The sequence below is a fragment of the Orbicella franksi genome, chromosome 13 (genome assembly GCF_964199315.1).
Source record: "Orbicella franksi chromosome 13, jaOrbFran1.1, whole genome shotgun sequence".
In the NCBI taxonomy this organism is placed as follows: Eukaryota; Metazoa; Cnidaria; class Anthozoa; order Scleractinia; family Merulinidae; genus Orbicella; species Orbicella franksi.
In genome coordinates, this window is record NC_138157.1 from 22,760,177 (window position 1) to 22,772,002 (window position 11,826).

The following is an 11,826-nucleotide window of genomic DNA, read 5'->3' on the forward strand; positions in this document are numbered from 1 at the left end:
AGAGGATTGGAGCTGAGAGTCAGACATAGCCGTCATGTAAGCAATGCACGAAAGAAATACGTACTAAGCAGAAACATGGCTGAAGAGGTGAAAGAGAGTCAAGCCGTCCTTCTAATTTGGTCAGGAAGTACTCCTCCTAAAAAGATAGAAGAGATGGTGGTTCAACTTAACTCTAAAGTTGGGAGAGCGGGGAAAGTTTCCGTGGAACACGAGGAAAGACTCCAATTGTGTTAGTATGATGTTCAAGCCATATATAAGCTAGTAATTGAGCGAGTAAATTAACGAGGTGACGTAAAAATGTGGCACGAATAAGACATTGATCATGAGAAGAAGTTTACTGGATCGCTAATGTTTGTGCCACATTTTAATGTCCACTGTGCGTCTGTAGCTGAAAAGAAACAAAGTAAAATGCAATCTATTGGTTTTAGGATTAACCGCACCAAACCTGGCCAGACGTGACATGAGATTACCCTGCCCAAATTTCCAACGGGGTATGACATTTGCCGACTGCAGAATAATTTTTTAGTTAATGTAGTATTCCCATTTCCATTACCGAGAGCTAACCATAAAAATGCTAATCTGAACACTGTTTAGGGTGACCTGAGTGATATTCAGGCTAACTGGAGTGCAATTTAGGACGAAATGTTGTCTGCAGTCAGCAAATGTCATACCCCATTGCTTATATGGCACGGGTAATCTCAGTCATTGAGAGGGAATTAACAATTAGTCAATAATATTGTTAGGAGACATCTCTACTGACCAGATAAGCTCCAATAGCAAGTCACTCACCTGATTTGGCCAGATTTATGGCTGCATTGGGTGGGTTCAATTGCACCTTTTTGATCCAGTTCAGTGACATATTAGGCTCATCTGGTCTCACCACAGGTATTTTGACTTGGCAGTTTCTTGCCAAAATACAAACAATGGCTCAGCCAATCTTACCTAGTATGCAGCTAAAATATTTAAAAAAGGTACAATAAGGTTAAATTAAAATTTTGTTGAGGGTATTGATCAAGAGCATAATGGTTGATGAGAGTAAAAGACATGAGAAATTATGATCATGGCTCCCCTAGGTGTACTCCCTTACATGGGCTATATATGTATGTGCGGCCCCAAAGGATAGGATTTTTCAGTGGTTTGGTCAGAAATAGTGTATCGATTTAGTCCATTTTGGTCTCAAATAAGGTATGGTTTTTGCACGCTAGTCTTGAATTGGGCATGTTTTTTAGAAGAAGCTACTTTTTCATTGTTATTGATAAGACCATCAACAAAAACCCTTCACAATGCCTTTATCATCAGTCTGAACTAGGGAACTAATAGTTATAAGGCATGTCTGAAACAGGGTATTGATTCGCGGGTAAGGTATTAAACAGGGTATCAAATTTCTTGTCAGCTCATATATAGGGTAGGGAAAGTCACAGAGTTTGTTCTTAAATAGGGTAAGGGTTTTGGTAAGCAGGCAGCACACCCCTACCCAATTTTTCGGGAGTAACCCCTGGTGTCACACATGTATCACGTGACTTAATTTATGCCATGAGGCATTCTGTTGTTGTTATTACGCCGTCCGCCATATTGGACGTGCCAGTTTAACTTACTGACAAGTTGACAATAATAAAGCGTGTTACGCATACTTCAAGGCATCCTGAACAGCTGTAGTCATATCACACCTGGGTCATGGTTTTTGCAGTAAATTAAACTGAAACCACTTTTACCAAGTCCCTGATGATAAAGAACAGCTTTTTAATCAAAGAACATTGCTTCTTGGAGTTTGAAATGAAAAGAGAGTTTGTCCATTTTTGAGATGATTCAACATTACTTACATTTTGATGGTTAAATGCAATATCTAAAATAATTGTAAGTCAAACTGCACCTAAGACAAACTGCCCAAGTCCAAATGCCCCTGTGACTTTTATGTACACTTTTAAACTTTTTTATGGCACAGTTAAAAAACAACAAATTAATATATATAGCCAGAAAAGGGTGTTTTGTCTTGGGAAAGTTTTGACTGGTAACCCTTTTAAGGTATTTCAACCACCTCATTACCTAAGGGAGTCACGGATAACTTAAACAGAAGTGTTTCATTTATTTCACAGCCTCTCATCCTGCCTCATCATTTGATGCTGTGTTATCTGGAGTGATATTGCCATCTCAGCTGGTTCACAGTCTTGATCTTCTGGCAGAAATTGCCAGGATCTTAAAACCAAGGGGAAAATTAACTCTTACAGAACCTACAGGTAAGATTCTAACATTTAATTTCATCAAATTTAGGGAACACACCCAATTTTGTCACTGGGTGTAAATGTTTAAAAGGGACCCTGGTTACTGTAAACTTCCAAAAGTAACAAGCCTCATCACTTTTGGACTTAGCAGCCTTTGGGGCTTGTTACTTTCGGGGGTCCCTACTTTTGAGAAGTCATTACTTTGAGGGAGCAAAAAATGTTATATAAAGTTGGTGCGACTAGGCTGTTCTTCCAGTTTAAGTTTATGTTACTGTCACATGGGTGAGCTCTTCATGTCTAGACCCTGTTGTCAGTGGTCAGTAGGAAAGCTAGTTAGATACCATAAACTGTTTGTACTTCATGACGCACTCCTACATTAGTCTGATGTAACAATATCTCAGCGTGCAGGTCAAGTTTTAAATTAAAATTTGAGGAAATGTTCCTTTTAATATGCTCCTGTCGAAAATGATGTTAATTTGAATCAGAATTTCTTGAATTACATTCCTGTTACTTGATGAAAATTCCACGTGTTTTGTTTTAACATGGCACAACATCGACTGATGAAGCACAAGTTAACATGCATTTCACAACACTTTGTGACATAAGTGATACCTTTCCTTGTTGTAGAGTGCCTTTAATCAAGTTACCATACGTTACTTTCACCTGACTATTGATTGGAAATAAATATACAGTCTATTGAACGTGGGTCTCACTTTTTTGAGGAGTGGTGGGAGGTGGTTGAGGGTGGGTTTGCTGCTTTCAGAGGGCTTGCTACTTTCGAGTTTCACTACTTTCGGGATTTAGTAGCGGCCACTACTTTTTTACCTTTCTCTCAAGGGGTTGCTACTTTCAGGGGGTTCTGAATATCAAATATCAAATTGTGCTTCACATGTAAGCTTACTGAACACAATAAAAGCAAATAAAAGAATCAGGATATTAACACAAGAGTTACTCTTGGATATTTACATAACGTAGTGTATTATAATCAAATTTCCATTTCTGTCCAGCCATTTCGAAGAAGCTGGCTGAAAGACAATTCAAGCTCATTCTAGCTCTCAACGATATCTGGGGCTCGAATTTTAAGAGTCTGAACGAAAGAGTCAAAATGTCTTGGACTCACAGAGAAAAATGCTTGTCTCGCCGTCTCACGAAGTCTCGCGTTTACCATTTGCCACCCCTAGAAGGCTGGGTTAACACTAGAAAGTTGTTTCTTGTACCTTTCTTTTTCTTTACCTTTAACGTAAGACTTATTTTGCCAAATTTCTTCAAGAGAATCCTTAGCTTTGGGGAAATGATTCTGTCTTAGTTAAATTTGTGTACGGCTACCCAGGACGGCTACAAGTGGGTAGTCCACTCCTTACAAGCGGGTAGATCTACCTGTTACTCAGCTGTTATTGAAACCCCTACAAGTGAGTTGTTATTTTGCGAGTTAAGGTTAGTAGCCATAAGGGTTAATGGTCCTGATATTCCAGGAGCATTGATGACTCAGAACAGAGTATGATGGTGAGACAAGAAGAATGTCTGAAACATTGTTTAGTGTTTTAATAGAGTCAGTGTCAAACAAAACTTCCAATGAATACTACAGTCTATCCCTGACTGCAATTTTAGCATTTTTAATGTTTATTTAGTTTCAATGTTTTGTTTTACTCAGAAGTGAATACTTGCTTTTGTGACTGCAATTTTAGCATTTTTAATGTTTACTTAGTTTCAATGTTTTGTTTTACTCTGAAGTGAATATTTATTTTTGTGGTGTTTGAACAAATAATTATATTAATATTTATGTAATTTATTGTTGATGGATTTTGATGCCCAGCCTAACCAATCAATGAAAATCAATACTGGAAATTAATTAATCAGTCAATATCAATCAATGTTAATCTATATTGATTTGAGTTAACTTCCTTAATTTTATCATGTTTTTAAGAGTTATCCTCTGGCATACATAGTTAAGGAAACAGTATACTGGTTGTATGTGATTACTGATGCTGACATCTGTTATTCCAAAGAAACAAATACACTCAGATGGCATCTCTCTTTCCTGTGTTTGTAAGCCTTTTCACCATGTCTGGAAAGACCACAGGCAAATAAAGGTCTGCCACAAAGTCGAACAAGACACCTGCTACTTAGACACCTACTTAGACAGAGTTATCAATTTCCAGTTTAATCAATTAATTATCATCAACTGATATTGATTTGTATTGGTTAGTGATACAAAATAGATTTATCAATAACATTAGTCAGGCAGGGTTTGATGTACAGTGTGCCAGATGACCTTCCTGTGTTTGAATGAATATGTAACGTTATATATCAGGAACCACTGGAAATCTAAGGCTTCCTGGTAAAGTGGCTTCTGCACTCAAACTGTCTGGTTTTGTGGACATTTCTGCTGTAAGTATGTGCTAATTGAATTGTATTAGCTGTCTACAGTATGTTAGCAATCTCTCTGTTTTTGATACCTTTGTTAATATAATTCCTCAATAAATTATAAGCTGTTTTCAAACTTTAAATGAATGCTCCTTCTTACCAGTACATGTTATTCAGGGAGCTGACTAGAGGTGGACACCTGTCTACCTTCCCTTTGCCTGATTCTGGGGCCAAAAACCTCTGGAACATTCATTTTTGTAATCCCATTTCTGTAGGTCAGATGAATTAATGTTACTGTTACTTTCTCCTTTAACTTCCTACTTTAGCCAAAAGAACTGGAGTTGAATGCGGATGAGAGTAAAACCTTAAAGGAGGAATCAGGAGATGTGACTATGATTCAGGTATATTAAATTACTAGCGGAACTCTCTAACGGCCCTTTGAGTACCTTGCTCATATAGGAAAGAAAAAGAAACCCATGAATAATTATTAACGAAGTTGTGTAACATGGCAGCCTTACTCCAATGAATACATTGCATTGACTGAGACATGCAGCCTTGGTTTGCAGTGTAAATCTTTGACATTGAGCATCCATTTTATGACCAATTGACACCTGTCAAAACAAGGTATCTGCTGACAAGTATCATGTGACCATATTATGGGCTCAAGTTTAGAGCCCATCAAAGTCACATGTTTTTTTTAATTTGAGGGCTGCCTAGGTACTGGTTTTTGATCAGGTTGCAGGCTCAAGTCAGGCTAACTTATTGCAATCAGGAGCTCTGCTCTTAGGCTTGGCTAAATCTATATATTATAGATGTCAAGTGGTTCTAAATTGCTTTAACTTATTATTATTGTAACTAGTGACTTGTTATACTTACAATTATTCCATGAGCGTGCATTGGATATGAGTTGGCTATAACCATCTCATATCCAACAAGTGTGAGTGGAATAGTTCTTTTATAAAAAACGCCCTCAAAATCTAGAAAACTAATAAAAGTGAATCTATAAAGAGGAATTCATACAGAGGATTTAACTGCCAACTGCTAGGCATCACCCTCGTCAGCCGTTGACCAGGAACTATGGTAGTTTCGGCGGCTAGCAACAGAACTACAGTTCCTGGCGCCGCCAGCGGCAGATGCCACTGGGTGATGCCTGGTCAGGCATAATAGCAGCAAGTATGTGGTGTATGCACAAGGAGAGTCTAGGCAGCAGAGAGCTTTACTGGATGCAGTTTATTGTGATATTGTGATCAGCGCAGATTTAGGCACTGCGCGATGACTGCCAGATCCAGTTGGATGCTGCCTCTGCTTCTTCTTGAAGAGTCTTGATTGTTGCTCGGAGAGCTTTCGTTGGGAGTCCGATGTTTGACAGGAAGGACCTGGTTGATCTTGCAATGAAGCCGCGGCAACCAACTTCGACGGGTATAACGCTGCAGGCCCAGCCACGATCTTCACAGGTAGCACGGAGAGGCTCGTAACGGGTTCTCTTGCGTTCGTTAGCAAAGTCAAAGTTCCCTTCCCAAGGCACAGTTAGTTCGACCAGATGCACGCATTTATGGGAGTTGGACCAGATTACGATGTCTGGGTGCACAGTTGTGATGGCAATGTGACATGGAAAATGCAGGGCTTTAGATGGATCAGCCAGCATTTGCCAGTCTTGGGCACCCTTAAGTAGCCTCGACTGTTTCGCTCTCTTCACAGCGGCTGGTTGGGGCTGCTCACCTTCCCTGATAAAAATGCACCAAAGAGTTACTCACATGCTTACATGTAGAGCATGGTATAATGGCTCATATACCATGATGGCTAAACCAATAAAAACTGTTGAATTGCATTATCTAATGATCCAGTTTTTAATACCATCTATTGTATTGTACATTTAAGGTAACTTGGTGGTGCCTGATGGGTGATAAATGAAACTTACAGTAAGATAATCAAAATGGAGTGGGTCTAGTAATCAATCCCCCCCGCCCCCAACCTCCAGCCCAAGCCCAAGTCACCAGAACTCAGAAAGTTTCACCATGGCTCATTTGGCTTTGTGCTGTCAAAACACTAGTATCAATGACATAAAAACATTCAATTACTGATGATTAAAGTCAAGTGTGCTTGAAAATAATATTAGGCATTGGTCAGCCAGCATCACTGAGTGAAAAACATTTCTAGAAAACTGAAACAAAATTACTATGAAAAGATGTCCATAAAAATCATGTTTCATGATTGTGTAAAACAACAGACTGTGTGAAGATACTTGTGATTTTTTTTGCAGATCTCTGCTTTCAAGCCGAGTTTTGAGGTGGGAAAAGTTTCACAACTGCCACTTTCTTTTGCACCAAAATCAGGTTAGTTTAGTGATATGCACGGTTAATAAGCTTGCTACATGATGAGGTTTAATTATAAATTGACACATGCTTCTCAAATGCTGGGTTTCATTATCATTTTCAGCAGGAGGGTGACTGGTTTTCACAGGCTGGCAAAACTATGACAACTGCTCAAATGTCTTTGTAAGAAAAACTTTCCACTGCATGGTCAAACTGGCTGGGCAAAATTGTACCCACAGTCAGTCAATTTGCCTGGTGCTTGGCCCTTAATGAAACCCCTGCAAATGGAATTCAGATAATCTCATGGAAAATTGTTCATGACAAACTATATTCACTTTCAAATTGGCAGACAAAATTGAACTGTGAAGCAAGAAAAGTGTGGGCCTGTTTATGTATAGAGAAACATTGTCACTGGAAGTAGGCAAGCGCTTTGTAGAAACCATCTGGGGTGAGAAAAGTTTTTAACCACTTGATTTTAAATCACTGGAAACTGTTTCCATGGAAAATCACAAACATGGCATGCACATATTTAATGATCCTCGGAGGAGGGTAGCAGGCTTACTGCAAGGAGTAAGTGCAGAAACAGCCAATTTTGGGGCTTGAGTAATTTATGTGTGCATTGCTAAGATAGTTCAGTTTCACTTCCTGTTAACTGCGTCAGCCTGAGCATGGGGAATTTATTTTAAACAATTTGAACAGACAATAGCTCGCAAAATTGGTTAAGGTTACCGTAAACCTTTGCGGGTGTCCTTAGCGAAAAAAAATATTACCGTGCTGTCTTAAAGACAACCACTATAAATTATATATCAATGCAAAGGTTATAGAATGCTCTATTTGATAAAAATTGTTTTGCCTCAATTTTTTTTAATCATAAGGCGAGCGCGACCTAAAAACGCGAAACGACCGACGTTCCATTGAGTGAATTTATCGGGTATCAAACTCGACCGCATCAACAAAGCTACTGCATTATATCATTCAGGAGGCATCAATCATCAAAACTGTGTGAGGGTTTGTCGATATTCCTATTGGTTGTTTTGGAAAATTTCTGTCAAGTCTGATGTCCAAAAATAAAGCGACACGTTTTACGATGAAGGCCATTGCAGGAGATCAATTTTGAAAAACGTAAATCCCCCACACGGTTTTGATGATTGATGCCTTGTGAATGATATAATGCAGTAGCTTTGTTGATACGGTCGAGTTTGATACCCGATAAATTCGCTCAATGGAACGTCGGTCGTTTCGCGCTTTTAGGTCGCGCTCGCCTTATGATTAAAAAAAATTGAGGCAAAACAATTTTTATTGAATAGAGCATTCTATAACCTTTGGATTGATATATAATTTGTAGTGGTTATCTTTAAGACAGCGCGGTAATATTTTTTTCACTAAGAACACCCGCGAAGGTTTACGGTAACCTTAAATTTAAGATGTTTTTCCTTTGTTTTGCAAAATTCGGGGTAAAAAGGTTCAAGCAAAAACAGTATAAGAGAACAAAAAGAAAAACAGGGGCAAAAGGAAAACTATCTTTGTGTGCTTTGTTTGATTTTATTGAAGTGCAGCTGGTCATGTGAACTGCATATTCTCTGATAGGGTAACTTCCCTTACACTGTAGATATTGGGGACACTTCGGGTTTCTTTAAATGCTAGAGTAAATGCGGTTTTTCATTACTTCCAGCTCTTTTCAATGAGACATGATTTAAACCAACATTGGAAATATAGCTGCTATGCATTCCTTTTTGTGAAATCATGCCTTTTTCAGAAATTTACAAACTTTTCGAATATCTCAAAATCAGTGACCTTTAGAAATGAAGCAAAATCTGTGCATAGCAAAATGAGGATTTGGCTTAAAAATTTAATATCAAATCAATGAAAAAATTGTGATATTAAAGTAGGTTATGTAAAATGCCTTAGAGCCTTTAGATTTTTTCAGAATTTGTCACATGACCATGGGCATGGCCTGATGATGTCATTATTGGGGTTACTGGTAATGAAAAAGCTAAAACTCATGAAATAACTCTGAACCAACGAAATGTGACGGGGTTATATGACAATAAATTTTCCTGCACAACAGCCCTAAACATCTTGGTTTATAATGGTTTGTTCACAGCTTCCAAGCCCACGGTCAAAGATGAAAATGTTGCAAAAATTTGGACATTATCAGCACAGGATATTGACGACGATGAAATTGTAAGAACAATGGATCACAGTCGTTCCACTGTTATGTACATTACATTATGTCCAGTATTTGGTGCTACTCATCACATTCTGTTCTGGTGTTAGTGTGAAATTTGGTCTGAGCTAGACGCAAATCTATTTTAAACAGCAATGTTGTGTATGCTGTTGAACTTTCAGGCATTTCATGATTTTTTGTTCCTGCTGCACTGATCATGTTTCCTCCCAAAATGAGACCCATCAAGTTATTATCAAGACTCTAATCTGTTTGTTTGAGATCTTTCTTGTTTGGTATTTTCTAGAACACTTTGGACATCTGGGTGAAACCATATTGGTGTGCAGTTTTTTCAAAACTGCATTAAATTTTTTATGTATTTCTACATCTTTACAACATTATGAACACATCTACAAGACATCGTGTATAAAGATGTTTGTCTGCTGGACAGTAATCTCACAAAGCATGGCTTAACAGTGAAACGACTGCTTGTGAACACCAGTCCATAATAAATAAATTACATACATTTCACTTGGTCCCAGAGATACCAAACTCAGGTAAACTCTACCTGGCCTTTGTGGTGACATCCTTTATACCACAATATTCTTATCATGAAGATAACTTACACGTACTAGTATTGTTGATACTATAAATTTCAATTAATTTTTATAGCAATGTGAATTAATTTTGTAGGATATTCTTGACTCAGACACTCTACTTGATGAGGAAGATTTGATAAAACCTGATCCTGCTTCACTAAAAAGTATGTTTTATTGTTAGTAACCACTCAAAACAGAACACAGGCTAATGCAAATTCCTTGTTCATGTCACAAGTTTATTGCTCCAAAGTCCAAATATTACTAAGATCCTAATTGCTTCTTGCTCCACAAAAACAAAACAGTCAGTGACTGCATACATTTAACTTTCTTTGCCCAAGAATCCAGCTTTTAAAAAACCTACAATTTTCTGCGTAATTGTTAAGTTGTGCTCCAGTTGGATTTCAGATAAATAATACATGTACATAAGTTTGGTTCACATTATTATCTGTAGCAATTTTTTATTAAAGCAATTTTCATACAGTTTTTGACCACATTGTGCCATTTTTGCCATCTAAATGACAACTTTCAATGATGTTTGCACAAATAACTAATGTATTCTAGCTCTAGAAGCGGAGTCCAGCTCCATTTGACTATTTTGGTGTTGTTTGTGATAATCTCAGGTGACTGTAGCACAAACAAGGCAGGCAAGAAGAAGGCTTGTAAGAATTGGTAAGGGCTAACAGTGAGTCATTTCAATTTGGACCCCCTGCAGTGCTAGAAGTCCAAGTGATTTCATCCATTTTATTTGACTTTGCCAAGTAAATTTCTGATGACTGATAATGAGATAACAGTTATGATATGAATATATCCATAGCTACACTAAACTTTGAAACTAATTTTATTATTATTTGTCCACTGACAGTACATGTGGTTTAGCTGAGGAACTTGATCAAGGAAAGACACCACAAAAGAAGACTGCGACATCATCATGTGGAAGTGTGAGTTATTATCAAGAATTTGTCTCTTAAAGTAAACTTTGATTTGAGTGCTACCGGTAATTGTTTCCAATGCTGATGAGAGTTAGTGCATGGTTTAGGGTTGTACATTTTTGAGGTGAATGAACCTCACAATTCTGTTGTTGTGGGAATTGCTGACAAGCAGGAACAACTGCCTGCTGTTTGCAGTAGTGCGCCTCTCCCAGGCATTTTTGTCAGGTTGAACTGACAATTTGCCTTTAACCACTCATAATGCTGGCTGGAGAGAAGCACTGCAAGACTGAAGACACAACACTTTGACCCTGGCAAAGGCTTAAAAGAGGGTCCAATACAACTGAGAGGTTTTTTATTTGTTGTTTTGTAGTGCTATTTAGGAGATGCATTCCGTTGTGCAAGCTGTCCTTACTTGGGAATGCCGGCCTTTAAACCAGGAGAAAAGGTGGCCCTCACAAGTCGGCAGCTGAAAGGGGATTTGTAGTACAAAGTAGAACAATAACTAAAATTTTCAAGCCCTCAGATCAACTGAAGGGAAGTTTATTTAATTTCAAATATGGGATGAGCTGTAATTACAGGATGTATATAGGAGAACATCTCTGTTGTCACTGCTGAAAATGAGTTTGGTTATTGCTTCATCACACTTTATATCCCTATTCCTTATCTTCAATGCCCTAAAAAAATACCTGTGAATGCTCTAGACTGCTGTTAGTGATGCTAGGGAGCTAGGGAGACATCCGTTTTTATACTACATTGTACAATTTGCCTTAAGAAATGCACTTGTAAATAAAAATAAACTGACATGGATTACTGAACTGTTTCTGATTGAAAAAGTGGATGTGAAAAGTCTTCTACAATCACTGAGTTAAACTTCATCATTAAATGGGGCCTGTATGCTCACCAATCACGTGTAGTGAGCTAATGTAGATAACAGTCAGATCTGTTAACACGCAGCGCTAATAAACTGTCCCAGCCATAAGAGAGCAACGTGGCTTGGTATAGAATGAGTCTGTGCCTGAGGACTATTCAGTTCAAGTTGAGTTACATGGGTATTAGCATAAAAGCTAGAAACTGGACATTTCAGTTACTTTCATAAGGAAAAAATAGTTTGAAAAAATGGGTGCTTACCGTTTAGCCCAAAAAAGCCGGAATTTTTATTGAAAGGGGTACTCCTCTTTTTTTTTTTTTCTTGGAACAGAACAGAATAATGGAAGTACATTACCAATTGCACATTCCCGT

General features: G+C 38.0%; 1 protein-coding gene across 1 annotated transcript; it reads left to right on the plus strand.

Moving 5' to 3' along the window:
* Positions 1-53: 53 nt before the first annotated feature.
* LOC145465874 (anamorsin homolog) lies at positions 54-11,402 on the plus strand. Its single transcript, XM_081449635.1, has 10 exons — positions 54-229; positions 2,094-2,234; positions 4,531-4,607; positions 4,910-4,984; positions 6,844-6,916; positions 9,000-9,079; positions 9,753-9,822; positions 10,279-10,327; positions 10,521-10,596; positions 10,958-11,402. The coding sequence occupies exons 1-10, from the start codon at positions 76-78 to the stop codon at positions 11,069-11,071; spliced, it is 909 nt and encodes a 302-aa protein (XP_081305761.1). The 5' UTR covers positions 54-75; the 3' UTR covers positions 11,072-11,402.
* The last annotated feature ends 424 nt before the right edge of the window (positions 11,403-11,826 follow it).

What these genes read in the sequence shown, in the direction of transcription:
- LOC145465874 (XM_081449635.1), top strand. Translation starts at nt 76, where the DNA reads ATGGCTGAAGAGGTGAAAGAGAGTCAAGCCGTCCTTCTAATTTGGTCA. An exon ending in AAGAAGGCTTGTAAGAATTG is followed by an intron (nt 10,328 to 10,520) that starts GTAAGGGCTAAC and finishes GTCCACTGACAG; the next exon opens with TACATGTGGTTTAGCTGAGG. An exon ending in CGACATCATCATGTGGAAGT is followed by an intron (nt 10,597 to 10,957) that starts GTGAGTTATTAT and finishes GTTGTTTTGTAG; the next exon opens with TGCTATTTAGGAGATGCATT.